Source organism: Mizuhopecten yessoensis, unplaced genomic scaffold, assembly GCF_002113885.1.
Source record: "Mizuhopecten yessoensis strain PY_sf001 unplaced genomic scaffold, ASM211388v2 scaffold1379, whole genome shotgun sequence".
Lineage (NCBI taxonomy): Eukaryota > Metazoa > Mollusca > Bivalvia > Pectinida > Pectinidae > Mizuhopecten > Mizuhopecten yessoensis.
This window is the reverse complement of record NW_018404017.1, coordinates 346,587-366,256: the sequence shown is the minus strand read 5'-3', so window position 1 is coordinate 366,256 and position 19,670 is coordinate 346,587. Positions and strand designations below refer to the sequence as shown.

Sequence of the window (19,670 nt, the reverse complement as noted above, 5' to 3'; positions counted from 1 at the left end):
TTGCCTATTGTTACCTAAAGTATTGACTGCTTTGCTGATTGTTTGAAGGTTGAGGGTCTACAGAAGAACCTGCATGATGCTAAGACAGTGAACAAGGAGATTGGAAACACACTAGAGGCTGTAATGTCCTCCCATTCCCAGCTACAGACGGTCGTAGAGGACCTCCAAGTACAGCTTGGCAAGAAGGACACGCAGATATCTCAGCTCAAGATGAGCAAGTAAGTTCTATAACAAATGTTCTGTTGGTGATACAGGTGGGCCTGGGCTGTTTTCAGTTATTACGTTCCTAACAGTTTGACCAATTAGACTGGAGTTGCTCCTTTATGAAATAGGAACGGAGCAAGTGATTTGGTTTGGTTTCTGGCAAGCCTGGGCAAAGACTTTTAAGGACTGTATTTATGTTAAGACTTTTAAGGACTGTATTTATGTTTAGACATTTAAGGACTGTATTTATGTTTTGAGGTCTTGTCAGGTTTTATTTCTGAAATATTACATTTAAAAAAAGACAGACCAAATAATCAAACAGGTCCTGGTAAATTCAGCCGTCACTAACAAGGTCGTCTCAACATTCAGGGTACCTAAGAAATTGGGTTTGATCATCAGTTGAATTTGTTATTTATGTACCAAATCCTTTTATGGAACACAAATGTAGTTTATTGTTAGCGTGAGTTAACTAATATAAAATGTTGAAAGTGGAGACCCTCTCCCAGTGAACAGAAATCCTAGTTGATACTGTGTACTGGTAGCTATTCTGTGATCCTTCCACTGGTAAACGAGGATCATCAAGATGTTAGTTAACCTTGTTTTAGAAGACATGTAAATAGGTTGACATTGTTTTATTTTTAGAAATAAGAAAGAAGAGGATTGGAAAATGGAGTTGCGTCTCTTTGAAGAGAGAATGGAAAATCTTCGAGAAGAACTCCGAAAGGAGCGAGAGAAATCTCACAAAAAGACAAGTCGTGACATAGCTGAGGTACACACTCCAATCAAGTCCTCATTATTTCTTCTGTCTTTCCGTCCTCAATTTATTATTTCTTTCCAATTATCATTTTACAATGATTAGTTTAAGTTATTCTATGATTTGTTTTCTCTCAAAACATTGTTAAAGATGGTACTTCAGATTTCTATGTAGAAACATATACTGTCTCAAAATTGAAGAAATATGTAGAACTCAGTTGAAAGGGTCTAAATTATTTATCTGCTAGATTCTTTTTTTTATGAGAAGAAATTCAGTTTCAATGTTTGACCTTTTTGTGTACATTTAACAAATGTGTCTGTAATAATTCAATCCCTCACACGAAAAAAATGTACAGCAAGGAAAGTTTTCCAGAAAGCTAACAATGTATTCTCCAGAATATGTAGCAAGGATTAAAAACGAAAGTATGCCTATTTACTATTCCAGATAAAGAAGCAGAATGACAATTTACAGAACAGAAACATGGAACTAGTGAAGACTAACACAGAACTACGCCACCGAGTCACAGAGTGTGACAGCACAGCGAAGGATCTGAAGGAGAAGGTGGCCGACCAGAAACGAAAAAACGAATACCTACACCGGTCTAAACGGGAACTTGAGGATAATGTGGACAAAGTTAAGGTGAGATTTGTTTATCAATGGGTACAGGATGATGAAAACTTTAAGGTGTGATATTTATTGAGTCTTTATAAGGTAGAAACACTTTGAGTTCTTTGTCACCCTATACTGTAATAATAATAATAATACTTCAAGGTTCTTATATACCGCTTTATCTCAACCTAGTTCATAGGTCGTCTCAAAGAGGTTCACAAATTATTATCCGTGGTTATAGGCCCTATGCAACCAGCCAATATCTTTCTCAACTCCATGGGGAGCATACAGCCGGAGCTGCCATTTTGGCACTAACAGCTAGCATTCAACAATTCTAGCACTGCCCAACCACGTACTCATTTACAGCTGAGTAGACTGGAACAAGCGGAGTAAAGTATCCTGCTCAAAGATACAACACAGTGCCGTGACTCGAACACGCAACCCTTCGGTCATGAGCCTGGCGTCCTACCACTAGACTACCGTACCTTCATAGCATGAAAGCTTTGTTGTGTATAAACCTTGGTGCTTTTCATGGTTGTTTTTTAACTACGAAAATGAATACAATGAATTTGAATGATTTATATGTCTACTGTTTGGATAAGATATCTACAAAGGTTTGTACCACAAAACCATCTAAATGGCCTCAAACAATGAAGGTAAATACCCAAGAACATTTTGTGCTATACAGTTAGCCCAATTTCTAACTTTGGGCAGCATAATTCTAGCACTGAATACAACAGAGAAGTTGAAACTTTTAACATTTTATCCTTTCAGTCTTTTGATATTGTGCAAATGTCCTTGCTAATAGTTGGCTTGGTAGGTGCTCTTGATTTCTCATGATACTTCATTTGACATGACAGTGTCCAAAGGCTTAAAGAATGATAATTATTTTTCTATTTCAAAATACGTTACCACAGTCATTATAATGCATATTCCAACCTTACTTGGCTCTTTACATACGTAAATAAAGAATTTTTCCCCCCATGGGGAACCCCTGGGAAACCCACCAATCAGACGGCAGTATTCACGCACGTGATTTAAGACACGAAGCCATGCTTCCCACTTCATAATTCCTTCAGCCGGCCGTGTTTACGGACGTGTTTTGGTGTCTACGGGTTCCAACTACAACAGGCGTTGTTTGTACCCATACATTTACGTATCCTTTATAACTAGTTAACTTTATTTTGTTTTAATTAAGCTTTTTGCTTTGTTTTGCGCCGTTTTGCGACCAGGCTCCGGCCACGTGTTCGCGTTTTTGACGGTTTGTTTACGTTGAGATGGAGACTCCTCCTTCTCAAAGGCGCTGTCCTGGGGGTCATTTTTTTGAGGCTTCCGACCCCCACCCTTACTGTCCTGGCTGTCGGTCTTGCTCTCTGGAGCAGCCGTGTGAAATTTGCCGTGCCTGGCAGCCGACTCCTACCGGTGGTTCTCCCCGCCCGCGAGGGCGTGCAGGTAAGTCGGGTAGGAGGGGCGGTAGGGGTGGGGCGAGGGCTAAAGCTAGGCCTAAGCCCTCGGAGAGCACCAGCGGAATTCCGACCTCTGTCGAGTCTTCCCTGGGGTTCGTGTCGGCGGTTTCGACCCGTACCGGGGCCGCTGGGAAACAATTTGTTTCTTTGGACCCGCACCTTTCTCTCACCCCGCCTTCCGTTTTGTCGGTCGACGTGGGTGAGGGTTTGGGCTCTGTCCCGGTCACCACGGTGACTAGGGGACAGGGGGGCGGCCTTCTCTCCCAATTTGTGGTGGGAGGGCAGGTGGCCCAACATTCCCTTGGGAATATTAAACAGGCCAGCCATGTTGTGTCAGCGGATGCTTCTGTTGGTGGCCTCCTGCCGGTCCGCTCCACTCCTGAGGGTGTTGGTGTTGTCGGAGACCGGCCCCCGGCAGTTTTGTCTGCTCCCGGGGTTCCTTGCATCCCTGATGTAGCCCCTGGCGTGGTGATGGCGTCTAGCACGCCGTCCACCACTGTGCAGCATTTGCTGCCCGGTCCGGTGGTTAGTGATGCTTCGGCCTCGCTAGCCTCGGCTGGATTTTACGGTGGTGTGAGCACTGGTGTAAAAACCTATGCTTCCAGCTCTATCCCTTGTGCCTCCTCCCCAGGTTTTCCTATGGTAGGTGCCAGCGCAGCTGCGTTTGGTTTTGCCGGTGCACGCTGCTCCCCTGGTGGGGCTTGTTTTACTGGCCCTACAGGTTTTGGCCCTGCTGTAGGTCAGTCTGGGTGGAGTTGGTCAGGTCAGCCAGGTGTGGCTTATGGCGGCGGGTGTGTAGGTGGCCCTAGGTTCCCTACCCCGCCCCCCCAAACCGGTCCTGCCTCCGGTTTCGGGCATCAGGTTGGTGGCTCTGTTCCAGGGTCCTCCCTGGTTTATCCCACCTATTTGCAGGGTGGGAATGGAGCTCATTGGGGTCAACAGGCTCCTTTTTATGCTCCGCCCCAACCACCGACCGCCTATGGGCAGTCTTGGGGTTTCTCCCAGCAGGGGGCTTTTCCAGCCGCTCCCCCTCCACCCCAGGGTGGTATGGGTTTCCAGCCTGGATATGCCCCCCCCGCCTTCTTGCCTGCGGCGATGGGGCCCCCCCTCCATCCGCCACCGAGCCGTTCGCGCAAGCGTTCGCGCTCCCGGCCAGCTTCTGCTGCCGGTTCAGTCAGGCAGAGACCGCGTGATGCTAGGGCGGCTGGTCGTGCTGCGTTGGCTCGAGCTCCTATTTTGGAATTTGAGTCTACCAGTAACTTCCGCTGTCCGGTGTCAACTCCTACCTTACAGCAGGTTCCAGGGTCTTGTGGTCCTGCTCCTGCTGTTCCTCAGGGACTATCGATTGCCCCGATAGTTCCCTCGGGTAGGTCACGTTCTCTTTCCCCTCCTCGCACCCCTCCCCGGAGGGCGACGTTGATGGAGGTGGATTCGGCGGGTGCCTCTCCTAGTGATGAGAGGGACGTTCTTCGGGGCTCTCCTGGTTGCTCCAATTTTACGGAGACTCGGGATGAGGATAGAGTCGGCGAGTTTACTGACTCTGATTTAGAGTCGTTGGATTCGTCTGGGTTGGACTCAGAAGGCCCTTCTGATGTGTCCCAATCCCGGCCCCGAGATGCTGATCCGGTGCCTCCAGAGGTTTCGGCTTCATTTCGCACTTTACGTGCAGAAGTTATGAAGCTTCTGGGGGACGGGGTTTGCCCACGCCCTTCCACGGATTCGGCCGTCCCGGAGCGCACTTCGCTCCTTCAGAGCATGTTGCCTCCCCTAGCATCTGCCTCCTCGGCCTCTGCTAGGTCTCTTGCGGAGGGACGAGGCGTGGCTTCGTCCCTCGCTCAGGTCAACGCTTTATTAAAGCAGAAGGTGAGCAAGGCTCGCAAGCCTTTTTCCCTCTCGGCTTTACAGGTCGTGGTTGCGGACATCGCAGATTTAGCTGCAGATACGTACCGCATCCACGACCCAGTCTTGGCCCCTAATTCTGTTTCCCTTGAGAGGGATCTGGATAAGTGGCCGGGACGCTGTGTTGACCAGGTTGTGATGGGGCCTAGGGAGCACTCTAAGTTGGAGCGTCTCCTTAGGCTGGCTCTCCATGTTCTGTCCTACGCAGACTGGTTTACTTCTGCGTTGCTGGCTGCGAGCTGCAAGTCGGTGGAGCAGCTCCCCAGCAAGGTTGGACTGATGGAGCGCCTCAGCCAGGCAATTTGCAAGGCACATCTTGATGCGATGGCCTTACTGTCGGCTGCCATGTCACACCTTGTTGTTGCCCGCCGGTTGTCGGTCCTTTCTGGACTGCCAGTCGGCGATTCCTATCGGGCTACCCTTTTGGAGGCTCCCTTGACTGGCGAGGATTTGTTTGGCGGGGTCCTTCCCTCAGTGCAATCTGAGATGAGGTTGGACCCGTTTGCATCTGAGGATGCACGCCACAATTCCGCAGGCAAGGGCGCTAGCAGGAAGAGGCAGGCTTCTGGCTCCTCCAGGCGTAGGAGGAAGAGGGCAAAGACGACTGCTTTTCAGCAGCAGTCTGCCCCTCCGACTTCCGCTCCGGCAGAACGTCGGAAATCTTCCTTCCGCGGTAGGGGTTCCCATAGGGGTCGAGGCAAAGGCAAAGTTTCCAGAGGTAGGAAGGGTTCCTGACTCTTCCTTGCCCTTGCAAACTCCTTGTCCACTGTCTGTGGCCGCTCCCACGTCCTTGGGCGCGGGAGGCTCCGCCGAGGTGGTTTGGGAAGGGCTAGATTGGCCCCTTCCGGACTTGCCAGTAGGCGGTCGGCTGTCCCATTTCGTTCCTCAGTGGAAAGAAATCACTTCAGACAGTTGGGCCCTAGGGGTTGTGTCCAAGGGTCTCTGCATCCCGCTTCTTCGGGATCCACCTCTGGCGCGAGAGCCTATCTTTTTCCCTTCTCCTTCCGATCCGGGAAAGGTGGAGGCTCTCAGGTCAGAGGTTCAAGCCATGATCGCGAAGGGCGCGATCGAAGAACTTTCACGGGACCAGTGGTCTCCAGGGTTTTACTCCCGGGTCTTCCTCGTGAAGAAGAAGTCCGGTGCCTGGAGGCCTATTATCGACCTCAGTACGTTCAACACGTATGTCGATTCCCCGCACTTCCAGATGGAAACGCCACGGCGCATCATTGCGTCAGTGCGTCCAGGGATGTGGGCTACGTCCATCGATCTGAAGGATGCTTACTTTCACATCCCGGTCAGGAGGTCGGCCAGGAAGTTCCTCAGGTTCACTTTCGAGCAGAAGGTTTACCAGTTTCGCGCTATGCCCTTCGGCCTCACTACGGCCCCCTTGGTTTTCACCAAGTTGTTGCAGGTAGTAGTGGGGCACCTCCACAGTCTCGGGGTAGATGCACACATCTACTTCGACGACTCCCTGTTGCTCCAAGTGGATCCAGTTATCCTGTCCCGGAGCACGAGGTCGGTTCTGGGCGTTCTGTGCCGCCTAGGGTTCATCCCTTCCAGGGAGAAGTCGGAGGTTCTCCCCTCTCAAGATTTTGTTTTCCTCGGTTATCGGTTCAGAACCGATCTGGGGTTTGTCCTTCCACCAGTGTCCAAGTTCGAGAAGGCCTCTCTGTTGGTCTCCGTTCTGGTCGGTGTGGAGCGAATTCAGGTCCGATGGTTCCTTCGGTTCCTCGGTTACCTGAATTCATTGGCGGATGTGGTTCCCTTGGGTCGGCTTCACATCCGTCCGCTCCAGCTGTTCCTTCTGTCAGTTTGGTCTCCGGCGTCTCGACAGTGGGATGTGTACATTCCTCTGCCGGAGTCGGTGAAGGAATCAGCTCGTTGGTGGACTCTCAAGAGCAATGTCTTGGCAGGAGTTCCTCTGGTTCGGGCATCTCCTGCTATGACCCTTTACACCGACGCGTCCATGACCGGTTGGGGTGCATACCTTTCCGGTCAGACGTCGGCGGGGGTGTGGTCAGGGGAACAGCTTTCAGAACACATCAATGTTCTGGAAATGCGTGCTGTTCTGTTGGCCCTTCGGGGTCTTCGACCCTCCCTGCAGGGCAAGGCCATTTGTCTGGCTACAGACAACTCCACTGTGGTGGCTTATCTGCAGCGCCAGGGGGGCACCCGTTCCCCGGCTCTGTGTGCTTTATCCACCCAGGTCCTGTTGCTGTGTCAGGAGATCAGTCTCGATCTCACGGTGAGGCACCTTCCAGGTCGTCTGAATGTTCTGGCCGACACTCTGTCTCGGTCTCGGAGCCCGGTTCTCACCGAATGGACCCTCAAGCGTTCGGTGTTCCGGTCTCTTTGCCTGGTTTGGGACAGACCCCATGTGGATCTGTTCGCCACGGCCCTGAACTTTCGACTCCCTACATTTGTGTCTCCGGTTCCAGACCCTATGGCCATGGCGGTGGATGCTCTATCCCAGGACTGGTCGGGAATGTACGCGTATGCGTTTCCTCCCTTCAATCTGGTGGGCAGGGTGTTGGAAAAGATCCTTCTACACCCTTGTACTGTGTTGCTGGTTGCACCGCTCTGGCCTCGACAACCTTGGTTTCCTCTGTTGCTTCGGCTGTCGGTGGACTTCCCACGCAGCATCCCACCCCTGTGGGATCTGCTGTCTCAACCGAGGTCCCGACAGTTCTACTCGGGACCGGAACGGCTCCACCTTCACGGTTGGATGCTATCTCGGGAAGGCTCACTCAGACGGGCTTTTCTCGAGAAGTTGCAACTCGCATCGCAGGATCACTTAGACCTTCGTCTTCCGCCGTCTACCAATCTCGATGGTCCGCATTCGGTGATTGGTGTGTCGGACGGTCGATTGATCCAGTCTCTGCCTCTGTTCCCGTTGTAGCTGACTTTCTTTTGTCTCTGTTCAGGGACAAAGGTCTGTCTCCGGGAACTATTGCAGGCTATCGTTCAGCCATTGCTAGTGTGCTGGCTTTCTATGGTAGCAAGTCAGTGGGCTCGGACGCTTCATTGTCGGCTCTCATTAGGGGCTTCTACATTGAGAAGCCTCGTTCACGGCAATTGGTCCCTAGGTGGAATTTAGCACTTGTGCTAGATTCCTTGTTAAGGGCGCCATTCGAGCCCCTCCAGTCGACAGATCGGAAGTTTCTTACTTTCAAGACTGTGTTCTTGATAGCCTTTGCTTCCGGTCGCCGCAGAAGCGAGATTCATGCTTTCAGCAGATCTTCTTCTTGCCTTCGTTTTTCGGCTGGCCATTCTTCGGTCTCGGTGACCACTGATCCCTCCTTTTTAGCTAAGAACCAGGTTCCCGGTTTCACCCCAGGGCTTGTGGTTATCCCTTCTTTGGCTTCAACTCTGGATGGGGATTGTCCTGATCGCCTGCTCTGCCCAGTTCGGGCCTTGCGTTACTACTTGGCCAGAACAGAGGGGGGGGCGGGACACTCGTCTCGGCTGTTCCAGTCTCTCCAGCCCGGTCGCTCTGATATCTCTGCAGCGACCATCTCACGCTGGATTGTTCAGACTGTTCGAGCTGCGTATGAGTCGGCAGGGGATCAGTCCTTGCGGGTGTCAGGGGTTAGGGCTCATGAGGTTCGCGCTTTAGCTACTTCGTGGGCCTTATTTAATGGTTCTTCTTACGCTGAGGTCATGACAGCTGCTGTTTGGAGGGGTCATTCTACGTTTACGGAGTTCTATCTCCGATCTTTGTCGGGACAGTCTGACGGATTGTATTCTTTGGGCCCTCTTGTGGCTGCCCAGTCCGTTGTCTGTCCTCCCTCTTCTTTTGCATAAGCCTCATTATGTCTTCTCCGCGTGATCCGGAACGCTGGTCGTAATCAGGCTTTGTGTCACAAAAGGAAAGGGTATTTTGAATTTTTCCTCCGGGGGTATGGGTCCTATTGTTGGAACCCTTCATCGCTCCACGGAGACACCACTGCGGTAAGTCGAATTCGCATTATAATGACTGTGGTAACGTATTTTGAAATAGAATTGAGGTTTCTCTTGTGAAACCAATTTCTATTATAAATACTTACCACAGTCATTAGGTGAGTTCCCTCCCAGCCTCCCCTTGTCTCCTTGGCTCTCACTTTTTTGGGCTTTGGAATTATGAAGTGGGAAGCATGGCTTCGTGTCTTAAATCACGTGCGTGAATACTGCCGTCTGATTGGTGGGTTTCCCAGGGGTTCCCCATGGGGGGAAAAATTCTTTATTTACGTATGTAAAGAGCCAAGTAAGGTTGGAATATGCATTATAATGACTGTGGTAAGTATTTATAATAGAAATTGGTTTCACAAGAGAAACCTCAATTCTGCAACATTATGTAAAAACATTTTTTATGAAATATTAGACGTCAAGTTTTAATAGAGAGAAAAATGCATTGGCTCACAAAAACTTTTGGTAGTGTGTATTGATTTTAATTAAAACTATTGCATTATATATGTCTATTTTCAGGAAATGAGGTCAGAAATAGAAGATTTAGAAAGATTGAGAGACGAGTATATGAAAAGAAATCATGACCAAGTAAGAAATTCAATTAATAGCGTGATCTGTATTATCTACACTGTGTATTAAGCTGGATCATGAAGTTTAATAGCAAATACATCCTTACAATACCACTATTTGTCAATGGCCACTAGACCTGAAAATTGCGAAAAAAGAGATACCAGGAAAATGACAACTTTTAAATAAATAGCAAATCTTGAAAAAAATAGGGATCACATAAGTACATTTACAGTAATCCATTAAATTATTTTAATTCTGTAAATGTATTTCACCTAACACACTATTATTTTAATGCATTTTTAAATTTGAACTCCTCAGTTCATAGATGAACTTGTCCACACACATTATATATTATGTGATGGAACCCAATATACAGAACAAGTCTCACAATGATGATTTTGCTCAACATTTAAGGTGTAAAAAGAGCAAAACTAAACGTACCACTAAAATGTGTGTTTGTGGTAATTGAACAGCTTTCAGATCACTGTTTCTTTTTTAATTCTTTTATTGTAGTGCAAATCACTTTATTTTTGCATGAAAAACTTTATTTTATGATTGTGATATTTATATTTGAAATTGATTTCTATTAGAAAGTATAGGCAATTTACAGCCACTGGAAACTAAATTCTTATACTAATTATGGCATTATTTATTGACATCACACCAAACTTTGTTTATTCAGGGTGAGATGATCAACACATTCATGAACCAGATCGCCTGTCTCCAGTCTGAGCTGAGGAACCTAGCCCAGGCTCAGTCACAAACTAACAGTTTAATCAACCAGCGGGAAGAGGCCCTAGAGAAAGAGAGAGTATACAAAGAAGATTCTCGTCGCAAGCACAAGGTACACAGTGGCAGACCCCTGGTAAGGCCTTATCTGTCAATTAAACCCCCTAGATGTGGTAAGATGGATTCTTCAGTCTTACAAGGAGAGCAAAATTGGTGAATTTTTATTGTCCTTTGAAAACAGTGGTTTTGACAGCTGATTCTAGTACCCATTGTGTAATACATAGGAAATGTAATTTTTTTCAAGGAAAGCAATATGCTGATTGAAGAGAAAAAAGGAATCATAAATTCAGATATGGTTCTAAAAGAAATTAATATATTCAGGAGTTCTAAGTTTTTTTCAATTTGTTTTGCCATAAAAGTGCAGAAACACAGTTGTGAAGATTTATTGCGTAAATTATTTTAAGCTATACTGCAATGATATGAGTACATCATTTGATTTGTATTTTCTGATCAGTATGGAACATATTTAGAACATTTTGGTTTATAAATTCTTTCACTAAATTTTGGGGTTTGGTTACTGATTAGTTTGGAAAATTATTTGATGAATTTCAGTTTTATTTCCAAATAAATTGATTGAGTGTTTAGACTGTGGTATCCATCTTGGTGTTGTGTGTAGTTGACTTGATTACCTTGGTAATATTGAATTAACAATGTAGTAACAACCATGGGATAGATAAGGTTCAGTACTGTGTGAAGCTTAATGCATAGAATATTGGACTACCATTGGTCAGTAGACCTAAAAACTATCAATCTAATAAGTAATAAATAATTTTACAGTGGTGTTTCCCTGAAATCTCTTGCTGCAATATAACTTGTGTATCAAATGCACAATTGAATGAGTCTGACTGCTGCCATGCATCTGGTTGGACAGCTGTACATTTTTGTGTTCATGAAGACATCTGGTTGGACAGCTGTACATTTTTGTGTTCATGAAGACATCTGGTTGGACAGCTGTACATTTTTGTGTTCATGAAGACATCTGGTTGGACAGCTGTACATTTTTGTGTTCATGAAGACATCTGGTTGGACAGCTGTACATTTTTGTGTTCATGAAGACATCTGGTTGGACAGCTGTACATTTTTGTGTTCATGAAGACATCTGGTTGGACAGCTGTACATTTTTGTGTTCATGAAGACATCTGGTTGGACAGCTGTACATTTTTGTGTTCATGAAGACATCTGGTTGGACAGCTGTACATTTTTGTGTTCATGAAGACATCTGGTTGGACAGCTGTACATTTTTGTGTTCATGAAGACATCTGGTTGGACAGCTGTACATTTTTGTGTTCATGAAGACATCTGGTTGGACAGCTGTACATTTTTTGTGTTCATGAAGACATCTGATTGGGCACTATTACAAGGATAATATGATATTTTGTCTGTCATCAAGCGGCATAAGTTTTATTGACTGATATTTCTCTAAAGGCAAAGTTGTAGTGCATGTTTATCAGTTACTTTACTTCCACGTTTTCAATCATTATCATCATTCTTGTCACCATCACCATTTTCGTCCTCCTCATCACCACCATCATCATTGTTTGTATTGTCCTCCATCCCCATGTGACTTATGTGTAGGAGACAAGGCGACAGAAAGAAGAGATAGAGAGAATGAGGAGAGAGGCAGAGGAGAAACTGAAAATGGCTCAGGATGAATCTGCTGAGGTAACTATAACATAACCGAAGATGATGTCCTGCAGATCTCAAAGTCAATATAACTTGAAAGCCATGATTCATCAGTAAGGATATTCATACAAAACAAGTTTTTATTCTCCCCCAGTCTACCCCCCCCCCCCCCCCCCCCCCCCNAATATGGCTCAGTATAAGTAGGAAGGTTAACCCCCATGAGTGACAGTTGATTGGTTATCATATACAGTCAAACTTGCTCATGTGACTTACTCCATTGAAATATAACCTTAGTTAAGAGACCACTTTGATATCCCAAATTATAGTGATTTCATTATGAATGAAGCCTGTGTTAAGAGACCACCTGTGTTAAGAGATCACCTGTATTAAGAGACCACATTTTGAACTTCACAAAGATGATCCCTTATTACAGGTTTGCATGTATATCTGACTCAAGTTAATGTTGAATTATTCAACAGGTTTTACATTTCTTTAAAAATCACTTAATTGTTTAACATGAGTAAAATAAGTACAGTAAACAATTGTCATGAGTTCATCAGAAATGGTTTCTCCCATTACTATTTACAAATCATGACTACAGTTTCTAACATGTGAAAAATCCCTGAGAGTCATTACATCATTTAGGATGGTGTAACAGAGCATTGTGCTGTCAGTGTAACAGCTTGCTCCCACATCTGCATAACAGAACATGGTAGGTCATTGATAAAAATGTAGCTCCATTAAATATTGATTTGTGATTTCTTTTTCTTGTTGTAGATATCCATACATCTGTCTGACGCTCATAATTGGTTTAAGTCTAAATTCAACAAACTCCAAGATGAGATCTTATCCTCAAAGTAAGCACTTAATGATCATCTGTATAAATTTAGAAACAGATTTTCCTAAAAGTAGGTACAAAATAATTGTCTAAGCTAAATACTGCCAATGGTACATCAATAAATCTTACTGGAGAGTGTTTAGTGGCCATTTTATGTACTTAGATCATGTCAACCAAAAATTATTAATGGAATATCCTAGTAGGGTTTAACCAAATCAGCCATTTCTTTAAACAATAAAACAACACATATAGAAATATGTCCTCATTTCATGATCAGCCCATGCCTTATTTTGAGTCAGGGCTTATTGAAAGTACAATAACAGGTAAAATAGGAATTTTACTGCCAAAATGTGTTTTAATATTTAACTGGGAGTATTCTTCCTGTTATACAGTATTCAGAATTAAATGCACATAATTATGTCCTATCTTTCTATTTAAGAAAAACACAGGCAGACCTTGAGGAAGAAAATCGAGACCAAAAAATGCTACTAGAGTCTGAACAATATAAATCAAACCAGGCAGCAGAACGGGCGAAGGAGATGATACGGGTGGGTGGACCAATTACAGCACTGTCACCATAGACCGGTCTTATACCTTGTCTGTATCTACCAATTACAACACCTGTCACCATAGACCGGTCTTATACCTTGTCTGTATCTACCAGACAGATCATATAATAGACCGATCTTATACCTTCTCTATATATATCTACCAGACAGATCATATTATAGACCGATCTTATACCTTCTCTATATATATCTACCAGACAGATCATATTATAGACCGATCTTATACCTTCTCTATATATATCTACCAGACAGATCATATTATAGACCGATCTTATACCTTCTCTATATATATCTACCAGACAGATCATATTATAGACCGATCTTATACCTTCTCTATATATATCTACCAGACAGATCATATTATAGACCGATCTTATACCTTCTCTATATATATCTACCAGACAGATCATATTATAGACCGATCTTATACCTTCTCTATATATATCTACCAGACAGATCATATTATAGACCGATCTTATACCTTCTCTATATATATCTACCAGACAGATCATATTATAGACCGATCTTATACCTTCTCTATATATATCTACCAGACAGATCATATTATAGACCGATCTTATACCTTCTCTATATATATCTACCAGACAGATCATATTATAGACCGATCTTATACCTTCTCTATATATATCTACCAGACAGATCATATTATAGACCGATCTTATACCTTCTCTATATATATCTACCAGACAGATCATATTATAGACCGATCTTATACCTTCTCTATATATATCTACCAGACAGATCATATTATAGACCGATCTTATACCTTCTCTATATATATCTACCAGACAGATCATATTATAGACCGATCTTATACCTTCTCTATATATATCTACCAGACAGATCATATTATAGACCGATCTTATACCTTCTCTATATATATCTACCAGACAGATCATATTATAGACCGATCTTATACCTTCTCTATATATATCTACCAGACAGATCATATTATAGACCGATCTTATACCTTCTCTATATATATCTACCAGACAGATCATATTATAGACCGATCTTATACCTTCTCTATATATATCTACCAGACAGATCATATTATAGACCGATCTTATACCTTCTCTATATATATCTACCAGACAGATCATATTATAGACCGATCTTATACCTTCTCTATATATATCTACCAGACAGATCATATTATAGACCGATCTTATACCTTCTCTATATATATCTACCAGACAGATCATATTATAGACCGATCTTATACCTTCTCTATATATATCTACCAGACAGATCATATTATAGACCGATCTTATACCTTCTCTATATATATCTACCAGACAGATCATATTATAGACCGATCTTATACCTTCTCTATATATATCTACCAGACAGATCATATTATAGACCGATCTTATACCTTCTCTATATATATCTACCAGACAGATCATATTATAGACCGATCTTATACCTTCTCTATATATATCTACCAGACAGATCATATTATAGACCGATCTTATACCTTCTCTATATATATCTACCAGACAGATCATATTATAGACCGATCTTATACCTTCTCTATATATATCTACCAGACAGATCATATTATAGACCGATCTTATACCTTCTCTATATATATCTACCAGACAGATCATATTATAGACCGATCTTATACCTTCTCTATATATATCTACCAGACAGATCATATTATAGACCGATCTTATACCTTCTCTATATATATCTACCAGACAGATCATATTATAGACCGATCTTATACCTTCTCTATATATATCTACCAGACAGATCATATTATAGACCGATCTTATACCTTCTCTATATATATCTACCAGACAGATCATATTATAGACCGATCTTATACCTTCTCTATATATATCTACCAGACAGATCATATTATAGACCGATCTTATACCTTCTCTATATATATCTACCAGACAGATCATATTATAGACCGATCTTATACCTTCTCTGTATATATCTACCAGACAGATCATATTATAGACCGATCTTATACCTTCTCTGTATATATCTACCAGACAGATCATATTATAGACCGATCTTATACCTTCTCTGTATATATCTACCAGACAGATCATATTATAGACCGATCTTATACCTTCTCTGTATATATCTACCAGACAGATCATATTATAGACCGATCTTATACCTTCTCTGTATATATCTACCAGACAGATCATATTATAGACCGATCTTATACCTTCTCTGTATCTACCAGACAGTTCATATTATAGACCGATCTTATACCTTCTCTGTATATATCTACCAGACATATCATATTATAGACCAATCTTATACCTTCTCTGTATATATCTACCAGACAGATCATATTATAGACCGCTCTTATCCCTTCTCTATATATATCTAACAGACAGATCATATTATAGGCCGATCTTATACCTTCTCTGTATCTACCGGACAGTTCATATTATAGACCGATCTTACACCTTCCCTGAACATATCTACCAGACAGATCATATTATATACCGATCTTATACCTTCTCTGCATATATCTACCAGACATATCATATTATAGACCAATCTTGTACCTTCTCTGTATATATCTACCAGACAGCTCATATTATAGACCGATCTTACACCTTCCCTGAACATATCTACCAGACAGATCATATTATAGACCGATCTTACACCTTCCCTGAACATATCTACCAGACAGATCATATAATAGACCGATCTTATACCTTCCCTGTATATATCTACCAGACATATCATATTATAGACCAATCTTATACCTTCTCTATATATATCTAACAGACAGATCATATTATAGGCCGATCTTATACCTTCTCTATATATATCTAACAGACAGATCATATTATAGGCCGATCTTATACCTTCTCTGCATATATCTACCAGACATATCATATTATAGACCAATCTTGTACCTTCTCTGTATATATCTACCAGACAGCTCATATTATAGACCGATCTTACACCTTCCCTGAACATATCTACCAGACAGATCATATAATAGACCGATCTTATACCTTCTCTGTATCTACCGGACAGTTCATATTATAGACCGATCTTACACCTTCCCTGAACATATCTACCAGACAGATCATATAATAGACCGATCTTATACCTTCTCTATATATATCTAACAGACAGATCATATTATAGGCCGATCTTATACCTTCTCTATATATATCTAACAGACAGATCATATTATAGTCCGATCTTATCCCTTCTCTATATATATCTACCAGACAGATCATATAATAGACCGATCTTATACCTTCTCTATATATATCTACCCGACAGATCATATTATAGATCAAATCTTATAACTTCTGTATATATATATATCTTCCCGACAGATCTTGTAATAGATCAAATCTTATACATTCTGTAGAACTATGCCAGACTGATCACATTGTAGACCAAATCTTATACATTCTGTAGAACTATGCCAGACTGATCACATTGTATACCAAATATTATACATTCTGTATCAATATACCTAACTGGTTATGTCATAGACCTTATACAATCTTAACAAATCACTATGAAATTCTCTGTCAATTCTTTATATCGACATGTTTGATCATATAGTGCCTCTTAACTATAGCTATGATGTCTTGGAGATTCATTCCGTCATTTTTGATTGATTATTATTTAATCAGAATTTATATCAACAACTGTTACAATAGGTTACAGTAGGGTGTAACATTACTAATCTGAAGTCGAATCAACGCTTTCTGTTAACTAAAGGCCATGGAAGCATTAAAGGAGGAGAGGAAAGCCAAGAAGGGGGTATATAATAGTCACCATTAGACCAGCATGTCATTCTCATCTCTCACCGTCATCCCAATCCCACAGGACGCATGCATTCACTGTTCACATAAAATGCTCTTTCCAACAACAGGATTGTGTCAATTTCACATAAGCATGATAAGGTCCTATCTGTATCAGTATTGTAAAGAAAACTGAAATTATGTAATGTTGTACTGTGTTTCAACTTTGCATGGAAAATCCTAAATGGGCTGTTTTCCCAACGGTATTCAGCGATTGATTTGATATTCTTCATTCTGCACCTGTCAATGCATGGAAAAAAATTGTTTGGATAATTGTTTCCTTACAAACCTACTTAAAATGCCATTTTCCTATAATAAATCTCTTCCCTGTACAAGACACTCTGACACACAACAAAATAACTGGTTTATGCCTGACACTTCACCAATTAAAACTGTCAAAGCACTCGCACTAGCATGACAAGGAAATTTAATTAAAAACTGAATATTTGTGTGCGACCTATGTTTACATCAGCAACTAGGTACCAGTGTAGCTGTAGTCGGTCACTCGTGCTGATAGTCTGGTAGAACCAGCCAGAAGAGTTATTTTCTGAGGGAAGGAATCAGCTTGTCCGACTTTTCACATGAAAGTTTCAAAGATATAGAGATTGACTTCTACACTGGGTACTGAATGCTTTCATGTGATGTATAGTGTTAAATGAAAGTATCATTAGGCTGCATTAGAAAATACTGTGTATTAACTTATTTGTACATATACATCATTTATAATAAAATCAGTAAAATATAAAAATATCTATAGTTTATCATATATAGCACAACAACATTAAAATTTTAACATAGGGCTATTGGCCTATACCACTCCTCTATCAAATAATGTAGATCCAGATTTGAAAGATAGTTTTTGAAGTAGACCATATCGTACATTATTAGTACATTGTTTGTCACATGTAGAATACCATATTTGTACACAATTTCAGTATCTGATGTATTTATAACATTTAGCATACCACATTTGTATCCCATACTTGGTAACCATAGTTTGTGTATTACATACCAGAGTCACATAATCATATTGGAATGGTATATTAAAGATTATTTCACCATTTTTTTGTTTTCAGTAAATGTTGGGTTAGGGAAGGATGGTTAGCAAAACAATTTTCACAGGAAAATAAAAATGAGGGAGGGGTTAAGAATGTTTGTAGGAGGTTAGTGAATGAACAATAAAATGGCAAGTCTTTATTTTCATCATGGAGGAAAAATTAGCTTGCATTGATTAACTTTTCAGAATTCCTTGATAGATATTACATGTATATATTTTAATGAGGTCAAATGTTCAAAGTTACATACAATTGTTATTAGGCCCCCCCCCCCTGGTGCAGGGGGATATATTATTACCCATGTCTGTCCTGTCCTGTGGCATAATGATTCTATGTCATGACTCCACAAAATTCATTTCTTAACAGATTTTCATCAAAGTTTATACAAAGGTATATCAAAGGTCAACATCAAAGTCGCTGTTGATATTCATAGGTCAACCTTTATTATTTTGTCAATAGATTCATTGTCATCAGTCTATCAAATTCAAGGGGAGGGAATCCATGGTTTACAGGCATTTCTAGTTGTTGTACTGTATAAGAAATGTAGTAGGTGTCAATATTTTGTGAATGTAGAGAGCAATGCAGCCATTTAAAGTATAAAAACGTATAAGATGTATTGTGATGTTAGGTTCGTGCTTATGCTCTAGCTCTGCTTACTAACAGTGAGTCATGGTCTAGGATTATGGCCGTAGCTACAAGTTAATACCGCGTCGTGGGCTAGAAGTATTAGCTTGATTTTTGCAATGTGGTTTCAGTTTTGGATATTTTTTGCTATGTATGACTAACTGCAATGATGAATCTTGGCTTGTTTAGTAGATAAAGAGTATCTTAGTTTATTTTCAGGTCTGCTATTTAAAAATAGAAACAAATTATTCAGAATTCTGTTAAAATGTATGTTTATGTATAAAAGGTGGGTAATTCCTAACAATAAAAATAACTCTGTAATGCTCTGAAGTAGTACTTACAGTTACAATGGATTTTATATAATGCCTTTCACTTTGTGTGCATGAATGTTATGAACAATTTGAAATTATTTAATAGGCCACAATGTAGAGGTTTTCTTTCACAGTCATTTTGTCATCATTAATTTTATCGTATTGTAAATATGCACAAAGCATTTCTGTTTATATCAAGTAAGCTTTGGTCTCAGTTTGTAAATCCTAGTTGTTTTAAGTATTGCATTACCCAAGACTCTAGCAACATGTTAAATGTAAACAAGATATACATAATTATTGACCAAAAACTATTTTTATAAAAAAAAATCCCCTTTTTTTTGGTCTCAATTTTTAATCTTTATCTTAACCGTGTTACCGTGACAGTAACAACCCAATAGCTTTATAAAAAGTCATTCCAGACCAAATATTGGAGCCAGAATTAATACTGTTTTTAAGTTTCACTGTTAAAATAATCAGTAATATGTAACATATTATCCCACAGGAATTCTTGTAGCCTGGATTTAGAACTAAGTTACATTGTAATTAAGTTAGGTATGCAAATTACTATGACTATGGTAACC

At 41.6% G+C, this 19,670-nt stretch overlaps 1 protein-coding gene across 8 annotated transcripts in view; it reads left to right on the top strand.

Moving 5' to 3' along the window:
• LOC110460714 (coiled-coil domain-containing protein 150-like) overlaps positions 1–19,670 on the top strand; it is a 61,907-nt gene that overhangs the window by 40,287 nt on the left and 1,950 nt on the right. For 4 of the 8 annotated variants that reach the window (XM_021513817.1, XM_021513828.1, XM_021513781.1 and 1 more), the window contains 9 exons: positions 49–218; positions 847–973; positions 1,403–1,597; positions 9,397–9,465; positions 10,130–10,312; positions 11,812–11,898; positions 12,637–12,716; positions 13,137–13,245; positions 17,017–17,058. In XM_021513817.1, coding sequence (XP_021369492.1) covers positions 49–218; positions 847–973; positions 1,403–1,597; positions 9,397–9,465; positions 10,130–10,312; positions 11,812–11,898; positions 12,637–12,716; positions 13,137–13,245; positions 17,017–17,058 — 1,062 coding nt within the window. The remainder of the gene's footprint in view (positions 1–48; positions 219–846; positions 974–1,402; positions 1,598–9,396; positions 9,466–10,129; positions 10,313–11,811; positions 11,899–12,636; positions 12,717–13,136; positions 13,246–17,016; positions 17,059–19,670) is intronic. The other 4 variants (XM_021513798.1, XM_021513808.1, XM_021513845.1 and 1 more) reach the window with 4 other exon arrangements.